The sequence below is a fragment of the Exophiala mesophila genome (assembly GCF_000836275.1).
Source record: "Exophiala mesophila strain CBS 40295 unplaced genomic scaffold supercont1.4, whole genome shotgun sequence".
Classification (NCBI taxonomy): Eukaryota; Fungi; Ascomycota; class Eurotiomycetes; order Chaetothyriales; family Herpotrichiellaceae; genus Exophiala; species Exophiala mesophila.
This window is the reverse complement of record NW_015622507.1, coordinates 1,434,216-1,454,459: the sequence shown is the minus strand read 5'-3', so window position 1 is coordinate 1,454,459 and position 20,244 is coordinate 1,434,216. Positions and strand designations below refer to the sequence as shown.

Here is a 20,244-nt window from a genome sequence, read left to right as displayed (position 1 = left end):
TGAAATCCAGACCAGCCATGTTTCTGCTATTGACCTTGTAACGAGTAATGTTCGTAAATGATATGCAATTGTAGGGCGATGCCATACTATATCTTCAGCACCAGACTCCATCACTGCTGCTAGGATATCCCAATAAGATGAAAGATTCGTGCTATTCAACAAACTACTTAATTCTCAATCGGCGACGCCTTCCACTGTTTAGTTTTCTCGTCCAAACATTGAGCCTCGGCTTCATTCCACTCCTGAGTAACCATATCCGCTCTCGACTGCGACCTGGGAGTGATATTACATTGAAACGGAACTGGCATACACACAAAACCCTGCGTAAGGTTATGGGCAGTAGGAGGCATAGGACGACCCTGAGAGTCACAAGCAGGCTCGAAATTGAATGCCCATAACATCCGCGACATTGCAAGGAAGAGACTTCGATCAGCGACGTGGATTCCAGGACAGATACGACGACCGGCACCGAAGGTGAAGACATCTCGCTTGGAAGGTTCCGGGCTAGCAGCCGAGTCGTATAGACTTAGAAGGTCGTCCTTGTATCGGTCAGGGTCGAATTTTCGGGGTTCCGGGTGTCGGTTGGGATCCATATGGATAGCCCATACGTTATTCATGACGCCAGCTCCCTTGGGGATATGATAGCCCATGTACTCGTCATCCTGTGTGACGGCATGGGGAACACCGCCGAGAATCGTCGTCGGCATCCATCGTAACGTCTCCTTGACACATCCACGTACGTATTGCATATTCGGCTCGTCTTCCATCGTAGGCATTCTTCCTTCGCCAACCACACGGTCGATTTCCTCTTGTGCTTTCTTCTGTACTTCCGGGAACAATGTCATTGCCTGCACGAATGAGTATAGAGTGTTAGATGTTGTGTCGGACCCGGCCTCTAGTAATGTGCCTGCAATGTATGCCGCCTGGTCGTCGCTGAACTCCTGACCTTTCTGGGCCTTTGTCATGCCTACACAGAAGCAGGGCTTGATGCTACCTTCTTGAGTCGCCTTCTTTGCTGTCAGCCAATGGCTCAAATATAGCTTCTTCTCCTTTTTGTGGAGCTCTTTGGCCTTTTTCTGTGCCGGCAACACAAAGTCTGGTAGATGTCGTAGCCAGGGGAAGAAGTCGATGAAGGCAGCAGCACCTGTCTGATTGAGGTCGGCGAATTCGGAAAATCCGTTGAAGAGTTGTTGCATCTTTTCGTCCTGGTATGTTGGTGTTCGCCAGCCGTAGACCATGGTCGTGGTTAGGGCGTTTGAATAGCGACGGATGTGGTCGAGGAAATGTGTCGGGTCGGTAAGAAGCTGATACACCATCTGTTTGTTCTCGAGGACCTGATATGGGACATATGACTTGGCCACCGATATGTTGAGAAGTCCGTGGATCATTTTGCGGAACTAGATACCCGTCTTGTTAGTTTGGGGATAGGAAGCAATGTGAATTGTGTTGAATATGTACCCCACGCCATTTAGCACCATAACCCTTTCAGAAGTTAGCATTTCATTCTCTGTGCTACAATCCACTGATTTCTGCTTACCATCATTAGAAGTCTCAAGTCACCACTGCATAGAGTCTGGCCAATATACATCTCCTGTCTGTGAGAGTAGATATTGCTTCGGCGATCCAGGAGCTCCTTGACTGCTTCATCGGTGTTCAAGACAATCATCGTCTGAGTACCCAGGATGAGACTATAGACTGGACCATATTCGCGAGCCCATTTCTCAAGCTGAAGGTGGAGGTCACGAGTAGGCATCTAGAACCCATGTCAGTACTCCTATCCTAGGACGACTGGACGTGATGGTAATACTTGATGGATGTTTCCTAAGATCGGTAGCGTTGGAGGTCCAGGTGGATAGTTCTTTGGCCGTCGGCCCACGCGCATCAAGCGGACAAAGGCAACAACAAGGCCTACAAGGCAAACAAGAATATATGGTCGTACCATGATGAGTGGTGTTAAACAAGTACAAGTGATATAATTCTCTCCAAATAGGTACCAGTATTTAGTACATTCGAAGGTTGAACTTGTGACTCTTCGACAATCATGATTGAAGACATGCTTAGTTGATATATGTCTCTTCTTTCCCACAGTTCTTCCCTTCCACCCTCGCCAACCCATGTCACTCCGCATATCCCTCCGCTTTGCCGAAAGCTGGACCTAGCAATTGGCGGAGGACGTTGCAGTCGGAGGAGTGTGTGTTCCTAATGCAAAACACAGGACATTGCGGATGAGGGGGTGGGTCAGCGGAGATGTATGGGTTGCATCTCCCTGCAGAAATTATGACAGGGGGCCTCGAAATTCGGTACGAATCAAAGGTTATACATTAAATATATATTTTGCATATATTGTGCATCATGGCATGATAAAGCTTGCTGATAATGGTACATGTTGACAGAAGTGCAGATCTACGGTATGATCAAGTCACTTGACTCGACACATTCAACCGAGCTGCACCTTCTGGAAATTAGAGATCAGATCATTTATCTGTTGCATACTGGTCTGATCGTATTTGGATAGGATGAACTCTGACTCTGTACGCCTAGTCGAGTTATCTCCTCTCGAGGTTCCAGCTGAATCGCTAGGTTCGTTCGAGTGGAAAGAGAATAGCCGATCTGCAATGACTTTCGCAAGCAGCCAGTATTCGGATGCATGGCGGACGAATCCAATTCTGTCACATATGTTGTACGGCGTCACATTATCGAGATTTACCATGGCGTGTGGTGGGCAGTGTGAATACTCATCCATGTAATACCTCCATGCTTCAGCCCAATTATGGAGGGCATACCGAATAGAGGTCAGCTGAGGGTCTCCTAATGAATGCTGGGCTTGAAAGATCAATGAATGGAGGGCTGAAACTTGATTAGCCAGACTTCAGATCATAGGGGGAAGAGGCATACAAGAGGTCAGAACAAAGAGGTTCATCGGCCCCAAGTAACCAAGGACTCGTCGATTGTGTGGAGTGAACGAAGACTGTCGGAGGATCTCGACAGCGTTCAAGACTGACATTGGGCCTCCATAGTCTTTTGCGCCGACCCAGAGCTCGATCTCATCGAAGCAAGAAGCTGCGTCTCTCGCCTGAAAGCAGGCATCAGGAGAAGCCATGTGCATCTTTGCCTCAGTGATTACGAGTCTCGGCGGAAGGTTGTTGAAAATGACGAAGGCGGTGTCGAGGAGGAATATCCAGAGAAGAACCCTGAAAGAGTGGTTGGCAGGCAAATACCGATAACACCAAACCATACTCACCTAATAAGCTCCTCTCGAGTGATAAATTCGTCCCAAGCGAATTCGCTAAGACTTGCAGCTTTTGGTCGATGTCGAGCGCTACTGAAGTCGATATCTCTAGCCGCCTGGGAGGAAGATTAGCAAATCTGATCATGGTTTCGACACTCGGTCGACGTACTGAGACGACGGTGCTGAACCTGTATCGGCGAATGCGCCGTTTGCTGCTATCGGTACCTTCCCAATTCTGGTATAAACAAACCATGTATGCGGCTTGCAAGGTCTGTATCTTCGATCGATCTTTGGAAGCATGAAGCGTCTGACCACTAGCACCTACAGATCTTTCATCTCCGCTGAACTCTGGATCAGTGAAGACCATTTCTTCAACAGAGTTGAACAATGACTTTGCGGTCTCGACGTCTGCCGGATCTGGCGACAGTGATGCACCTGTTTGGATGAGCGACTGGAAGAGGGAGTATTGACAGGTACGAGTCCTTACCAATCAGTGCCATCGCAGCTAAAAGAATAGGTTTACACGTAGTTGGATCAAAGGTCGGCCGATGGATAAAGTTGACATTAGGGTGCCAGATGCTCCAGTACAGCTGCAGAAATTTGATCAAGTTGGACGGAGAGAAGAAATTGGCACAAAGCGCTTCTAGTACTGAAGACCAGGTATGCTCAACGGGGCTATTACGGGGCTTGACCGTCACTACCTCCTTGACCAGCAGAACGATTCGATGGGTAGCCCACTGCAGTGAAGACAGCTGTGGCTGCATCGTCGGAGGGGTGGCTTTGCCAAAGATTCCCACCGAGGACAGTTCCATGGTGGGGAATCCCGTGCTTGAAAAGGGAGGTGCCCTCTGCAGATCAGGGAATGAGGAGAATCGCAAGTCTGAGCCAAGCGCTGTAGCACTGTTAGCTGGATCTGCCGCCTTCATTCCTAACCTAGCAGCTTCAAATCTGTCGTGAGGAGTGCCGCAGTCGAACGACTGACACAAGGAAGGGTACTTTGTGAATTTGTCAAGGAAATCAAAGTAGCGATGATAACCTCGCTCGGAGGTGCAGTCCTGAACCAGATCCCGGCCATCGTTGATGGTAGACAGACCTATCCACGATGCATTGGTATACTCAAGCTGATTCACAGTTGGAAGGTCGTTGAAATTATCAAACGAAACATCTTCCCACATGAGTTCCTCTGGATCGGAGAGGGTCGAGATAGCTCCCTCTAGAGTCGAAGATCGGGTCAAGCTTTCGAAGGATGGAAGCGCAAAATCGACTTCCTGGAGACTGGCTGGGATGGCCGGGACATGGGTGTCACCATGATACTGGCAAAGCTTCTGCTTTTTGACACAATTACCGCAAGGTGATTGCAGGTCACAGGCTTTCTTCTGGCGGACACATTGATTACAAGCTCGCCTTTTGGTTGATGGTTGATGGAGAGGTCCATTGCAGGTACGAAGGTGTCGTTTTAGGACGTCGGCACGGCGAAAGGCCGCATGGCACAAGAAGCAGCGGTGTGAGGGCTCTGGGGTATGGACATCAGCGTGTCGCTTCAGGTGGACTTGTCGTTTGAATGTCTTGGAGCAGACAACACAACGATGTCCTGTACCTGTGGGTGTTGCTGTAGACATAGCGAAGCCTGGAGAAGGGTCAAGTTGGAGGGCTGGACATGTCTGCAATCCACTTGAATTCGGGAGATGTAGACATGGCGCATGGTGATTGAGAACCCCAGCTTGTATCTCTTGGGCTAATCCCCGGTTTGATGTTTAGAAATGGGAAAGAATCTGGTGGCGGAGGTGATGTGGGTAGAAGTTTACTAACCCCCAGGCACCACGCAAGAATCTGGGGCATGGGGAAAAACATCTGCCAAGACACTACTGTTCACTAACGCCTTAGTGCATTGGGATCTTGCTAAAAGCGTGAACAAAAGCACGTGCATGTCCAAGGACAGATTGCCTGCCATTAGACGGTGCTTTCGAGAGAGAGAGAGAGAGAGAAACACTCTCCCTCTTCATCACGACCAGCATGATTCAAGGTAGGACTAGGTTCAAAGGCCCATATAGAAGCCGCACACAAATTCCGAACCTGTGAGAGTAAAAGCCCTTGTTGGTGACATCATTTGTACCGTTGACATAACGATGAGGTCAACCATTTACCAGGAACCCAATACATACTTATTCGGCAAGCAGCAAACAATCTGTCGCACACATATACACTTTTTCAAGTCGAAGCATCGTTGCACAGTCCTTGCACCTCCTCCGTATACTGATCAGAAGGATACCAATTTGTCTAACATGTCTTCTCAATCTGGACGTGATAGTGGGGGTGATCTGTTTGGCTTGGCTAAAGATGGGACTACGGTACCTCAGGATGCAGCGAATCCCAGATATATCCCATCAAAGCCTAGACCAGATCAAATCGCATCCAAGAATGACCCGAATAACTTGGGAGCATCGAATCTCGCCGAAGCAGCAACAAATGCAACCGACATTCCCAGAGTATGTATGATGAGGCGTGGTGCATGAGATCATACAACACTGACTGTCCTAAGACTGCACGAGACACTGCGACAGCTGAAGTACTGACGGGCACTGGCGACCAACTTCCTCCTCAAGTTGACTCCAAGAGATTGCATCAGGCGCCCGGAGGGGTGACCACAGACCCCTTTGCCAAAGGTTCAACCAGGATGGCGGCGCATAAGGCACAAGAGTCGGAGTTTGTGACGGGCGCGTCAGATGGTGCAGTCACAGACCGAGCGCCGGGCCAGGAAGAATCGAGTGAGGATCAGATCAAGGACAACATCGAGAGGAAGGTATAGCTGATACGCAGGCTCTGGTCTGAACTGCGGAAAGTGAGTCTCGACTCGAAATATGATCACCTACCTTGGTCTATAGCAGATATATATGTCATGGTTCTAATCAATTCTGTGTCATTGACCATATTGTGAGAAGGTGCAGGAGGAATAGTCATTGTACGAAATCGAGGTGTTGCGAGGAGGGACTAGGAATAGGGTGAGAATCGAGGAAAGTCACGACGAATAATTGAATGTCTTTTAAGGAGATCCACAGCGCCTACCGCGAGCAATTCCGCACACAGCACTCCGTAGATACGGATGCACCTTCCAAGTCAATCAATCAGTCTTGTTAGGAAGGTGGGGTCGCGTTCTTCTCCGCACGTCACCGGCCCGGCGAACAATTGTATATCGATTGCTCTTACCGCATCGTACTGCAATGGCCCATGCATCTTTAAACTTGCTCCAAAGGTAGACGTCTCCTCAGTTACTCTTGGAACAGAGGTTGACTTCCATACATATCAAGTTGAAGGAGACAACGACGACCTTTTGCTCCCCAAACCACCCTCCGAATCTCTCCACTCATTCAATTCTACTATTGTGATCGTGAAGTTTTCCTTGACTCCCTCTAGTTGGAGTGGACGTTCAAAGACACGACACCATGGCAACCTTTCTACGAGCGTCGAGCAACTTGCGCTCTTTGGGCCGCCTCGCGGCTCCAGTGAGATCTCCTCTCAGGTCCTACGCTATCCGCACCCTCGCAACGTCTACCGAACCTCGCAAAGCCGCAGCTGCGGCCGCGCAGTCCTACGAGTCACCGCTTTCCGAGACTCCCTATTTTGCAGATGAACCTGTTGGCCCAAGAGTCGTCACGCCCATCCCGGGCCCCAAGAGCCAGAAGGCCATTGAGGAGCTCCACAAAGTGTTTGACACTCGCAGTCTGAATATGATGGCAAACTACCAGCAGAGTTACGGCAACTATATTGCAGACTTGGATGGAAACGTGCTTCTTGACGTTTATGCTCAGATCGCCTCCATCCCAGTTGGCTATAGTAATCCTGCACTGCTGCTAGCAGCACAGTCTCCAGAAATGGCCTCTGCTTTGATCAATCGACCTGCTTTGGGCAATTTCCCCCAGCACGACTGGGCCTCCATCCTCGAAACCGGTGTCCTCCGTGTGGCACCCAAAGGCTTGGACCAAGTCTTCACTGCAATGGCCGGATCCGACGCCAACGAGACCGCTTACAAGGCTGCTTTTATGTGGAAACGTCAACAAGAGCGCGGTGGTCCACATGTGGAATTCACCGAGGAGGAGACATTGTCTGCTATGACAAACCAGATGCCAGGCTCGCCTCAAATGTCAATTCTATCCTTCAAGACCGGATTTCACGGCCGTCTGTTTGGAAGTTTGTCCACCACTCGCAGCAAGCCTATCCACAAACTCGATATCCCCGCATTCGACTGGCCGCAGGCCCCATTCCCAGTTCTCAAGTATCCTCTCGAACAGTATGCCGCAGAAAACGCGGCCGAAGAGAAGCGCTGTCTCGAAGAGACTGAGGATATCATTAAGAACTACCACAACAAGGTGGCTGCCATCGTGATTGAACCTATTCAGTCGGAAGGCGGTGACAATCACGCCAGCCCAGAATTCTTCCGTGGCCTTCGCGAGATCACGCGCCGGAATGAGGTTCTCATGATTGTTGACGAGGTGCAGACTGGCGTGGGAGCTACAGGCAAATTCTGGGCTCACGACCATTGGAACTTGCAAGACCCGCCTGATATGGTGACATTCTCTAAGAAGGCCCAGACGGCTGGATACTACTTTGGCAATCCCGATCTCCGACCCAACAAGCCATACCGGCAATTCAATACTTGGATGGGAGATCCTGCCCGTGCCATCCTTTTCCGGGCCATCATTCAAGAGATTGAAAGACTCAACCTCGTGGCCAACACGGCCAATGTTGGAGATTATCTGTTTGCGGGAATTCAAGCCTTGGCCCAGAAATATCCCGACCATTTCCAAAACCTTCGTGGTAAAGGACAAGGAACTTTCATTGCCTTTGATAACCCCAAACGAGACCAGTTCTTGGCCAAGGCTAAGACCTTGGGGATCAACATTGGTGGAAGTGGAGCTTCAGCGGTCCGCTTGCGACCCATGTTGATCTTCCAGAAGCATCATGCTGACATTCTGCTGGATGCTTTTGAGAAGCTGGCGAGATCCTTGTAATGTGTCTGATCAAAAGTTGGTCATTCTCAGTGATAATCCGTGCTTCATGTCCAAACGTTGGGTACATGGAAAAGGCCAAAGGTCGGTGACCGAGGCGAACGCGAGTTCGCAAGGGTGGCGGTGGGCGGTCTGTAATTTGTCCATAGTTGAGCGATCTGCTCCTGGAGTTTAGGACAGCTTGATTGAATATAAGTCTTCCCATATGCAAAGGTGTTTCGATCTCGTCAGCGGGAACACCTCGAAGCTGCTCAAGGTAGCATTGCCTAATATGTATCATGAATATGGCAAGCCTCATGCAGCGACATCGTCTTCCAACGAGCTTCCATCTCTTGGAATGTATTTAATGCCATTGTCCTCTAGCGACTCGAGAATCTCTCGTGGTAATTGCCCAACGACTTTGGTGGCGTAGATACCTGGGACATATTCGGTCAATCTCTGCCACTTGGCGACCCACGACTGTTTGGGTTCGCCGAGGGAGATGAGACCTTCGAAGACCTGTGAGGTACATTCGGATATGGCGTCTTGGGAGTTTTTCAAGGTGAGAATGGATTCGCAGTTGGGGCAACCTTGTTTGAAGAAGTCCTGTTGAATCGAGCCGTGTTAGTAGAAGGGAAGAATAGATTGGGCGCAAGGTGGGGGAGAAAGAGGTTAGACTTACATTGTAAGGCTGGACGAGCGAGCAGACCATACAAGCGCGGGCATTGCGGCCGAGAGAGGATGTCATGGTGAGGGGCTGTTGGTATCAAAGGGTGGAGGGGAGAGAGTTGTAGAGGTTTGATGTTGGTCTGGGGACTGAGAAGGGCTTCGCCCAAGACAAGAGAAGCAAGGCGTGTGTTGATGAAGTTGACACGGACTCTGGCGGAACAGTCAAGGCAAACGTCAACAACAAAGCGGCGATGGGAGGGTTTGGTCTGGTGTTGACGAGTCGCTCAAGTCGAACTGGGACGCGAGGGAAAAAAGTGGACGTTTATCATGTGGGAAGACAAGGGCGGTGCAGTTTTGCCGGCGCTAAAGTCTCTAAGCTTTTAACCCTAGTAAACGGCTGGTTACTCGACATCCAAGTTCGCACCTGATTCGGGGGAAATGAGGAAAAGGATAGGACAGATCAGCTCTTCTGAATGGGGGCGATCTCGGAGCGGCTTTTACTTCTGTCAGAAGAGAGGTTGAAGGATTGATTTGCTTGACCATTCCTCGTTAGAGCGCAGGAAGATTTGGTTCCCATCGAGGGTCATCAAGCGGCGCTTTAGGTCTTTATGCTCCACACTATTATACTCGGGTGCTCCACTGTAGTTTATTGACATCTTGGCGCAGGCAAAAGAAGTTCAAAGAAGTTCCGATCGGAGTGTAGAAATGTGACTGCGGCAATCTGATGGAAGCATACAGATCGATCAATCTTTTTCACGGCCCACAAGGCAATTGGAAATAGAGGTGACCTCCCTTGATCTCTTTATCGGTATCAATTACTCCTGTCCGTCACCGTCACAACAAAAGCGTGACTCGAGTTGTCTACAGTCCATAGTTCTCGCTGGTCTTTTTTTGGTCTGCCGAGACTCAAGTCTTGCTCTCTGTGTCACCACTTCTACTCGTTATGTCACGGTAGCACTCGAAAGCTCTGTATCCCTGGATATCCGACCTCTTAAAGCAACGTGCACCAAGAGAGGATGGCGTCTAACGATGCCTCGGACAAGGCTGCGGCCATTGCGATCAAGAATAAAGGCAACACCGCATTCGCAGCACACGACTGGCCCACGGCGGTTGACTATTATACCAAAGCAATAGAGAAATATGATGCAGAACCATCGTTTTACTGCAACAGAGCACAGGCAAATCTCAAACTAGAAGCGTATGGATATGCAATTGTTGACGCCACCAAAGCTATTGAGCTCGATCCCAACTATGTTAAGGTGAGCACGAGAGGGATGGGATGGTGTTAGGTTGTCTGACATATTGCCACAGGCTTACTATCGGAGAGCACTTGCCAATACGGCTATTCTTAACTCGCAAGATGCCCTCCGAGATTTCAAGACGGTCGTTCGAAAAGAGCCCAACAACCGAGAAGCCAAGTTGAGACTGTCGGAATGCGAAAAGCTGGTTAAGAAGATACAATTCCTCAAGGCCATTGAAGTCAGCGACCCTCCTTCGGCGTTTGAAGGTCTCGATCTCGACTCGATTGAGGTGGATGCTTCATACGACGGGGTACGGTTGAAAGACGAGATGACACAGGAATTTATCGACGACATGATTGTGCGGTTTAAAGATGGAAAAAAGATCCACAAGAAGTACGTGTTCCAGATCATCAAGGCGGTGCGAGACATTGTGTACGCCGAGCCGACGATGGTGGAGACAGAGGTTCCGGAAAAGACAACGTTGACTGTGTGCGGTGACACACACGGACAGTACTTTGATTTGCTGGAGATTTTCAGACTCAACGGGTACCCGACAGAAGAGCATGCATATCTGTTCAACGGTGACTTTGTAGACCGAGGATCTTGGTCGACGGAGATTGCGCTATTGCTGTATGCATACAAATGGCTCCGGCCTAAGCAGTTCTTCCTGAACCGCGGCAACCACGAGACAGACGACATGAACCGAGTATATGGGTTTGAAGGCGAGTGCAAGGCCAAGTACAACGAGAAGACGTTCAGATTGTTCTCAGAGTCGTTTTCGGCGCTTCCGCTGGCGACTTTGATCGGCAAGAAATATCTTGTCCTCCATGGAGGGCTGTTCTCGGACGACAAAACGACGCTGGATGATATTCGCAAGCTGGATCGCCACGTGCAGCGACAGCCGGGTCAGCAAGGATTAATGATGGAGATGCTATGGACCGATCCTCAAACGGAGCCTGGTCGAGGACCTAGTAAGAGAGGTGTGGGACTTCAGTTTGGACCAGACGTTACAAAACGATTCTGCGAAAACAACGGACTGGAAGCGGTGATTCGAAGTCACGAGGTGCGCATGGAAGGTTATGAGGTTGAGCACGACGGAAGATGCATCACAGGTAGGAGATTCCGGGGTTGGATGAGTGAGAATGGGCGAGTGCTAATCCAGGACAGTGTTTTCGGCTCCCAAGTACTGTGACTCGACGGAAAACAAAGGAGCGTACATCAACGTTGGACCCGAGTTGAAGTTGGAATACCACAAGTTTGACGCGGTGCCGCATCCTGACATCAAACCTATGGTAGGTGCAAATTACTTCAAGGGGGGTAAGTGACAATGCTGACACGGACAATAGGCTTATGCTCAAAATTCCCTCATGTCGATGATCTAGAGAAGAGAAGTGACCAGTTGTCGTTCGCAGTCTGGAAATAGGATGCAGAGTATGAGAATGAAGTGGTCATTCATACTTAGCCTTATCCTGGATCAAGATTGTTTTGGTCGTTCTTGGGTACACCTCACCATGTCAGTGTCTACGTTTCTGTAGGGTTGGCATCAGGTTGGAGATGGGGATTGTGTACTTGTACCAAAGAGTCATTGGGATACATGCAAGGAAGAGTGAAAAAGGAGGTTTGATCACTCTATGATTAGCAATCACGTGAGCATTGCACTGCGGACTTGGAAGAGTAGGTGAATAGAGACTGTGCTTTGAGCATGACATGAAGGCGTGCATGTTATCATCTACAGTCACGTCACCTACTCTCGTATGCATACCTAGGTACATGGGTCAACATCCATGGATATTATCTAAGCACCTAAGGTACCTACATGGTATGGTTAGGCTATCAGATAGAGGTGGAAGTGCCCGCAACTCTGCCACAGCCTGGTGCCGGAGTCTCAATCCCTCTGACAGCTAAGCCCCAATGGAACCCCTCCACCCAGTGGGCCTCTGTGTGTTTCAGGCTCTCTTGTCCCTCTCCAGATCGCGTGGGTGGCAGGTCGTTGCCTTGTCGTTGCCTGTTTTTGCCTGTTTATTTCTGGTCCCATACATGATTCGCCCACATGCGAATGGCAGCTGAAACACGATCATCTCCCAAGAAAAACCCCTGATGACCATGGACGAGGCCTATGGATCGATTCAACGCAATGATGCAGGAATACAAACAATGAGGTTTCGGTTATTCGGATTCAATTCGTCCACAAGTCGAGACCATGTTCCAGTCCAGCTTCAAGCCTAATTTGTTTTTGGATCATTGTCACCTTTTATTGTGCAGTTGGAACTCTTCGAAAAGTGCCCTAAGGTCCTGCGGGTATAGGGACTCGTGGTGGTGCACGTCCCCTGTTGGCTGCCTTTGATACCTAGGTGCTCTACCTATAGGCAGTGCTTTCAGACCCTCGGGCATGGTCAAAGCCCCCTCGCCCCCTCGGCCCCTCCCCCGTCCTCCCTCAAACCCCCCTCGTCTCTTTTTTTGTTGCCAATGCTCAACGGTTCCCGCAAAGCTAAAGTTGACAGTCATCAGTCATCAGTCGTCACAATCTCATCACCGTCACTCACCATCAATTACCATCACCAATCTAAGCTTCTTGATCATATTATTATTCCCTCTTCCCAATCCTAACATTACCTACCTTGGGTCAAGCCCTCGAAGCTCTTCCATCGGTATTCCAAGATCTCTCAAGATTCCTGGCCAAGTCCATCCACACTCTGTCTGCTCATCGTCTTCCCATCGTCATCGCCCGCGTGACTTTCCAATAAACAGGCAGGCGCTCGTCTTCAGTCATCTCCAGGTTTTCAGCCTGATCAGCCTCATGAGGCCACGCAATCTTCAATATAATCGTCATTATTCCACCGATTCAACAGTCAACCACTTGCAGTGCCTCAAGCCGTGGATTTCACAGATTGAGGCCGAGTTCTACTGACTTGGCCCCATTCTGTCATGGCAACCTTGACCCAGTTGGAACAACATCGCCATCAATTCACCCAAATTGCATCAAAATCATCGCTCCGCCTTCGTTCGAGCGACGACCACTCATGCGTCAGTTTGACCACCATCTACAACGTAGGCACGCGACATGTTGACCACAAAGACGCTTCGTCTGTCGACATCACTATACAGGCATCGGACCCATCTGGTAGACCATCCACGCCAAAGACGTCAGCGCCTGCACACATAACCACTTGTTCTTCCTCCTCGTCACCTGTTTTACAATCTATCACCCTCCCAGACACTTCATCTCAATCTCCCACTTTATCGCTTCAGCCTCGCCGCCGCTCGACCCTCCACCAATCAAGTCCTTTTTTGACCATCATCCCCCACGACTTGCACCATGTCTTAGCCGTTAATTATCTTGACTTCGACACGCTACTGTCCCTACGTCAAACCTGCCACACGATGCACGATCTATTAACTCCACAACTCGTCAGACGTGTCCGCTCAGCCGTGATCCAAGAGTCACTCAAAGTCGAGGAGCAGCAATTCACCTCGTATCGATCAATTTACCCGCGCCAGCGTCTAGGCCATCTCTGGGATTTGTTGTACTACGCATTTGATTTTCGACTCATTGAAAGGCCTGCCACCAAACTGCCATGTTATGGCTGTCTGGAGACAAAACCGCTTTGGGCTTTTGTTGAGCGCATGAGCATCAAAGGCACCGGCCTGGGAGCGCGCTACGCCCGTGATCGCATGTGCAAGGACTGTATGCGTCGCTACCGCCACATCGAGGGCTTCTGGTGGAAGGAAAATTGGGTCAAGAAAAGTGACACCGTCAGGAAATCGACCCGCACCAACCGCATCAAGGGCTGGGTCGTTCACGGCGGCAGCCTTGTCAATCCCGATCAGGAGGTGGGAGTTTGTTCTTCTTGTGGTTGTGGATCCTTTGAATTGTGGTGGGGTTGCAAGGATTGCTTCGAGCTCGAGGAACGCCGTCGTCGCGAAGAAGATCTCGAAGACTTTTATGGTTGGCAGAGGAAGGTGGTCAACGTCTTGGAGGCCTGGAGAGTGAGGAAAGAAGGCAAACGGAGGCAACGCGTTGCCCGAAGAGAGCGAAGTCGAGGCAGAAATCGATGGTGGACTCTGAACATTGATCGCTCAAACTGGGAATGGCAAGGTGGCCTCAACGACCGGCTGGCGGCATTACTCGAATGGACCGAACACAAAACTCAACTCAAATCGCCCAATGCGGTCTCTCGGACCTCGACCACCCCTGAGGCCTCCCAGTCCAATACACAGCCGTGGCGAGCAGTTGACCAAATCCCTCTCCCAGAGAACCGTCGTGTCTCCAGGTGCTCGAGCTGTTGGGTGCCCAATTGCCCGCGGCGGACCTACATGCTTGGACTTGCCTATGAGCGGTATTTACCGCAAGATCGATGGTGCAAAGGGTGCCAGACAGACTTTGAGGCAAGACGAGCAAAACGGCGACAGTGTCGCCAGTCAAGCCGGCCACGGCAAAGTGGTGGCCCACCGGTGGACATTTTTAGTGATGGATGGCTGGACGGGTTCGGCGATTTATTTGATGACCAAGTCTGATCTGGTAGGTATCTGGTGGATTCTGGCTTTCAAGACAGTGACAATGCCGGCAAATTAATCGGCGTGATATGATAAGACATTCTACAATATGATGTTATGACAGCAACTGAACTGTACGAGAGGCTTGTCTGATGATTTCTGGTTTTCTCAATGAAGGATATCATGATATAGTGTTAGCGAGACACACAGGGTTTCAAGACAAATGAACAATGTAGTTGACAATGTATGATCAAGAATGACTACTCAAGATCGACGGAGAGTAGTCACTAATCTATGTATGGGGGTGATCAACAATACCTCCTGTCCAAACTGCCGGTAACGGCATCAATCCCTCACTTCAACCATACCCATACTGTACTCGTAGATTGCATGAAGAATGAGATGACGGCTGTCTGCCGAGAAGAATGCTTAAACAGACTACCATGATTAGGTACCCATGACTCTAGACTCATCAAGACCCTTGCCCAGGGACAGCAAGGCCACTGGTACAAGTTGCCCAACGACATTTGCCTCTCTATTGTAATCAATCACCTCTGGGTCCAGACCTGTCGCTTACTATTATTACTACCATCTACAAGTGCCCGTGCGTAGAACCTCAAAAAGCCGGATCAATGGCCCCTTCGCCCCTCGGCCTTGACTCCGAATTGTCGCCGAATTTGGCCCACGCAGTTCACTCCTTGTCCATCCACCCACCCATCAACATCCGTTGTCAATCATCCAATTCGTATTTTCCGTGAAGTTGGCCAATGACACCTCTGTCATCATCTGACAACTTCGTCCATGTCGGATGAGATGTTCCTGATCGGGGTCCGACTGGCCACACCATCCATGTTCCACCCTGCCACCCTTATCCTTATCCTTGGTCCGGGGCCATGATACAAACATCGATGCAAGATATAGTACAAGATGATTCCATAAAATCTGAATGGTTAGCCATTTGTTTAATATGAACATTCCATCTTCTCCATAACTATTTCTTTATTACTATATGTTGGTTCCAGACATCGACTGTCGGTATCGATAGGTGGTTTTTAAATCTCCGCTATTGTAATCCACTTTTTTTCAAAATCCATTCCACACTCAACGTCGACAACGACCATGACTCAATCCAAGAAACTTGTCATCTTTGCCAGTTCATGGAATTACCTCGAGAAGAACAAATCCAACATGTCGCCGACTGATGCAGCACACAAGGCCCACAGCAAGATCTCAACATCAGACACTCAACCTGTATCCAAGCCACAACCCCTTCCCACAATCAGACCGGACCCACTGTCGCCCCGTTCCATCCAACAAGTGCCCAAACAGACCAAACACCTCGACTTTGATCGTCTCCAAAAGTGTGTGTCACCGTCTCTACATTCCGACCCAGAGGCTTTGTCATTATGGTATATTCTCACTACCTCGCTGTTACTATCATTCCACAAGGAGAAACTCGTGGCCGATCTGTGGAGATATATCATTCGGACTGTCACAAACACCAATGATCAACTCGCTGTTGCGAGATGTATTCGGGAAGCATGTCTCAAGTCGAGTACCCTCGTGGGATTTCCCAGAGTAAGAGTTGCCCTGACATAATTCCACCATAACCTTCCTAACCATCCTTCTCAGGCCATCAACGCACTGATCGCATTAAAAACGGCCATTGACACCTCAACACCACAACTATCCTCAATCCTCTCGTCCGACCAATCCTTACGATCACCCATATCATCCGCCCAGAAATCCAGTCGAGGCATGCAATTCTTCAGGCAGATCTATAAACAGCACACCGGGAGGGTACTGGCCGCTATGGACGAAACATCAGGCGGAGACCTGACGTATTTCGCCATCAATTGCATCTATGGTGAATTACTCGCTGATCACTCTATTGTCGGTGCTCGAGATACGGGGCTTCTAGAGTTCGTCTGTTGCTTGGCAGATGATTGTGCTCCGCAAGCGAAGGGGTATGTATCCACTACTTATGTTGATTGATCACAGCATTCACTTTTTCCCTTCTCTATCATGGCTTCCCCCCTGATTGACTGACTAATTGACATATCCCATCTACACAGACATTTCTTCGGTTCCATAAACCTTGGTGCCTCCAATGACATCCTCCGATCTTCTATCCTTCTCACCGCCGATATGGCATTTCAACTGGGTCTTGATTCTCCATGGGAGGCGAACAGAGAGGAATACCGATTTCTGGATAGGGTCTTGGTTTAGCTTCCTGCTGGAACTTCTTCTCTATACCTGTATAACGACTGATGAATCAATCATAGATAGATACCTAGATATACAATTACTAGAAAGGTCTTGCTTTGCTAAAGTAGACTACGTTCCAAAGTCCAGTCCTAGAATAATCTCTTCAGACTCAGCCATCTCGTTCTGTGTTATCTCCCATCAACAATACTTTGTGTCATAGTAACACGGGAGAGACCACACCAGCGCATTGGGTCGGCGTGGATTTCATCGCCCAATCAACATACCCGATGAATCTGCAAGCATGCATGGACGACGAATGTCTCCTGATGTAACCAGACACGGCACCACATATCACTGGCGAACTCTGCCCGGAGGTTTATTTTCGCCCGAGCAGGCACTGACTGATCTGTTCAACATGTGGCTGTCATTCAACGAACCCATTCTTCCTCCGTCCCTGGATCACATCCCAGGAAGGTGACTGCCTCGCTCGGACGTTGGAAATTGTTCTCATGGAGCATCTGAACAAGCATAGGTCGACAGTCAAACCAACTTTTTACTAATAGCAATTTCCGAATCCGATGGCAACATTTTGATCTTTGGTATCTACAGAACCTGTCTCAGCTAGAAATCAAAGATTCTCTTCGTACTAGCATTAATTCCCCCTCTACTGAGTGGTCAACACATTATACAGGCCTCAACTCTAACAGTGTCGTGATGAAGCTCTCCTTGAGATCTCTAAGTAGGAAGGTGGAAATATCAACTCAGAAGTTCGGGCACCTCGGGCCTTCTCCAGGCAGGATGAGCGCCCAAGGCGTCACAATACTCAAGAGTTGGGGGCCACTGGAGATCAGGGGCTTTGACTACTTGGGTATCTAGGTACCTATCTTACCTATATGCTCTATGAGAACGGTGGCGTAGAGAGCCCAAGGCGCCCATTCTTGCCTTCGTCCAGTGGACCAAGAAGGCAGCCAAAGCGATATTCAAGGTACTTTGTACTTATTGACCTGGCAGTTTGGTTCCATCGTCAACTTCACCCCTTGAACGCTTTTTATTCCTCTTTGAAATCATCATACGCCTCACTTAATGGCGCACAATGTACACATAGAAGGTCCTATTTCCGCACTCCCTTTCCATAATGCCGGCGCTGGTAGCATTGTTTTTGAGGTCTCTGAGTCCGCAGTCATAAAAGTTCCACGTCCCTCTGACGGCGACCGCCGCAGCCTTGCCGTCGAAATCGAAATCTACCAGCGCCTGGGTTCACACCCGAGCATTCCAAAAGTCCTCAAGATTCACGGTGGCATGTTAATTCTTGAGCGTCTCCAGGGCCCACTCCGTCAGCTCCTATTGGATTGGCATGAAGCAGATCACCCACCAGAGCCTTCGCGGGTCCTCCGATGGGCCACTCAAATAGCAAGAGGATATCAGCATCTTCATGAATGCAATGTCTTCCAGGTTGATATTGGATTGCATAATGCACTTCTGGACGATTTTGATAACGCCAAAGTCTGTGATTTTGCGGGTTCATCGCTTGATGGATCACCTCCAGCTATCTTTCCTTCCCAGCACGCTGAACATCCGAATTTGTCACCTGAAAATCCCTCTGTTCTTTCTGAGCTTTTTGCATTGGGATCACTTCTATACGAGCTTGAGACGGCTCGACAGCCCTATACAGATAAGGAAGATGCAGAAGTTGAAGAATTGTTTCGTCAAGACCAGTTTCCGGACACTGAAGGATTAATCCTGGGAAATGTCATTGCTAAATGCTGGGCAAGAGGATATGAAGATGCTAGTCAGGTCGTATCAGATCTAGAATATCTTCAAGAGAACAAGGGATACTGGTGGACACGACGGTAGGCGTCTGTACTTTGCTCAAGTCTGCTCTTGCTAACGATTAGGCCTGAACGAATTCCGCTGCTCGTTGTTACATGCATCTTCTCAATCGTCGTTTTACGTCAGATCATCCGAAATAACAATTAGCATTGCAATGAACAAGTGCGAAGAATAACGGTTTGGGAGGATAGAACAGGCCGGTTCCGATCAATTGCATATTGCCGACAGCAAACCGCCAGAAAATAATGCTTCATGAAACCCCCGGCCAGTATGGCTTCGTCTGCCTGTACAACAATGTCTAATTCTTGCGCTTTCTTCCGGGGCTTCATACCTGGGCATCTATGGGTTGAATACGACTCGTTGACTTTTTCATTCTCAGTCGGATCGCCTCGAAAGATAGATATCATTGGGCTACTACAAATGTATCAAAAGCGCCTTTCAACCTTCCTTGTCTACCAATGCTGTCCTCTGTGTCGCATAACTAGACCGTCCCTGCACACTCCCTTGTAAAACACATGTCACTGGATTTCGTGAAAAGTAGTCCCACGGGGTTCAATTCTCGACCTTCAAAGATGCCAAATTTTACCTGTGTACCACTTATAAGTCAATTCCACCAATCTGCTCTCCCCCTCGACCACAAAACTTACAGCTTGGGACCGAAATACTGCTTCAATATCTGTTTCTTGTTGACTTTGCCCATTGCATTGCGCTCGATATTGGGGACAACTTTCAAAATCGATGGGATTTTGTATGGAGCCATATCTTCTTTGAGATACAAACGTAGAGATCCAAGGTCGAGATTTTGGTTCTGCATAGCCCCAAGGGCCAGCTCGGTTAGCATATGGTCAATCAAATCATACTTGACCGACCAGGCATTGAAGCACTTACCTCTTCTCTCAGCTTTATGACAGCGGCAACTCTCTGACCCCATTCTGGATCCTCCACGCCAACCACAACCACTTCAGATACAATGCCACTCAATTGCGTATTACCTAGAATCTTTCGCTCGATCTCAAGGGCGGAAATCTTGTATCCGCCGCTTTTGATTAGATCCACGCTTTCACGACCCAATATGAAATAGGCGCCTTGAGAATCTCTTTTGGCCACATCTCCGGTCTTGAACCAACCATCAGCCGTGAAAGACTCTGCTGTAGGCTTGGGTTGACGCCAATACTCGCGGAAGAGGTTTGGTCCCCGGAGCTCAATCAGGCCAGCTTCATCCTTTCCAGATGACGTGATTATTCGACTGGTTTCAGGTTCAACAAGACGGACTGATACGCCTGGCAGAGGCCAGCCGACACTTCCATCTGTCCTTTGTGAAACGTCCAGTCCACAGCTAAGTGCCATGCCAACCTCGGTCATGCCATAGCGTTCCAAGAGTTCATGACCCGTGATCTGGCGAAACTTACGTTTGGTGGCAATCGGAAGTGCAGCGGAGCCGCTCACTGTCAGTCGAAGACTTTGTGCACCACGACTCGCCCTTGTTTCTGATACAGTGCCTCGGATGTGGCCCTCGTAGTAATCGATCAGGCGAGAGTATACTGTTGGTACGGCCATGAACATGGTCGACCCCCCTTCCGACCAGCGATCC

At 49.3% G+C, this 20,244-nt stretch overlaps 4 protein-coding genes across 5 annotated transcripts; all 4 read left to right on the top strand.

Annotated features, from left to right (window-relative positions):
- Positions 1-6,466: 6,466 nt before the first annotated feature.
- Positions 6,467-8,444, top strand: PV10_05730 (4-aminobutyrate aminotransferase). The gene has a single exon (XM_016370440.1). It carries the CDS (start codon positions 6,670-6,672, stop codon positions 8,233-8,235), a length of 1,566 nt encoding a protein of 521 aa, XP_016222733.1. The 5' UTR covers positions 6,467-6,669; the 3' UTR covers positions 8,236-8,444.
- Positions 8,445-9,596: 1,152 nt separating this feature from the next.
- PV10_05729 (uncharacterized protein) lies at positions 9,597-12,169 on the top strand. The gene is made up of 4 exons (XM_016370439.1): positions 9,597-10,139; positions 10,192-11,233; positions 11,289-11,413; positions 11,468-12,169. The coding sequence occupies exons 1-4, from the start codon at positions 9,897-9,899 to the stop codon at positions 11,501-11,503; spliced, it is 1,446 nt and encodes a 481-aa protein (XP_016222732.1). The 5' UTR covers positions 9,597-9,896; the 3' UTR covers positions 11,504-12,169.
- A 468-nt stretch (positions 12,170-12,637) lies between these two features.
- PV10_05728 (uncharacterized protein) lies at positions 12,638-14,771 on the top strand. Its single transcript, XM_016370438.1, has one exon. The coding sequence runs from the start codon at positions 13,047-13,049 to the stop codon at positions 14,634-14,636; it is 1,590 nt and encodes a 529-aa protein (XP_016222731.1). The 5' UTR covers positions 12,638-13,046; the 3' UTR covers positions 14,637-14,771.
- A 767-nt stretch (positions 14,772-15,538) lies between these two features.
- On the top strand, positions 15,539-16,950 carry PV10_05727. Of its 2 annotated transcripts, XM_016370436.1 has the most exons (3): positions 15,539-16,193; positions 16,248-16,582; positions 16,691-16,950. In XM_016370436.1, the coding sequence occupies exons 1-3, from the start codon at positions 15,735-15,737 to the stop codon at positions 16,842-16,844; spliced, it is 948 nt and encodes a 315-aa protein (XP_016222729.1). In that variant the 5' UTR covers positions 15,539-15,734; the 3' UTR covers positions 16,845-16,950. The 2 variants fall into 2 exon arrangements, with proteins under 2 accessions (XP_016222729.1, XP_016222730.1); XM_016370437.1 differs by having other exon boundaries at positions 16,248-16,950.
- Positions 16,951-20,244: the final 3,294 nt, after the last annotated feature.

What these genes read in the sequence shown, in the direction of transcription:
- PV10_05730 (XM_016370440.1), top strand. Translation starts at nt 6,670, where the DNA reads ATGGCAACCTTTCTACGAGCGTCGAGCAACTTGCGCTCTTTGGGCCGC.
- PV10_05729 (XM_016370439.1), top strand. Translation starts at nt 9,897, where the DNA reads ATGGCGTCTAACGATGCCTCGGACAAGGCTGCGGCCATTGCGATCAAG. An exon ending in TCGATCCCAACTATGTTAAG is followed by an intron (nt 10,140 to 10,191) that starts GTGAGCACGAGA and finishes ATATTGCCACAG; the next exon opens with GCTTACTATCGGAGAGCACT. An exon ending in ATCCTGACATCAAACCTATG is followed by an intron (nt 11,414 to 11,467) that starts GTAGGTGCAAAT and finishes CACGGACAATAG; the next exon opens with GCTTATGCTCAAAATTCCCT.
- PV10_05728 (XM_016370438.1), top strand. Translation starts at nt 13,047, where the DNA reads ATGGCAACCTTGACCCAGTTGGAACAACATCGCCATCAATTCACCCAA.
- PV10_05727 (XM_016370436.1), top strand. Translation starts at nt 15,735, where the DNA reads ATGACTCAATCCAAGAAACTTGTCATCTTTGCCAGTTCATGGAATTAC. An exon ending in CCCTCGTGGGATTTCCCAGA is followed by an intron (nt 16,194 to 16,247) that starts GTAAGAGTTGCC and finishes CATCCTTCTCAG; the next exon opens with GCCATCAACGCACTGATCGC. An exon ending in TGTGCTCCGCAAGCGAAGGG is followed by an intron (nt 16,583 to 16,690) that starts GTATGTATCCAC and finishes CCATCTACACAG; the next exon opens with ACATTTCTTCGGTTCCATAA.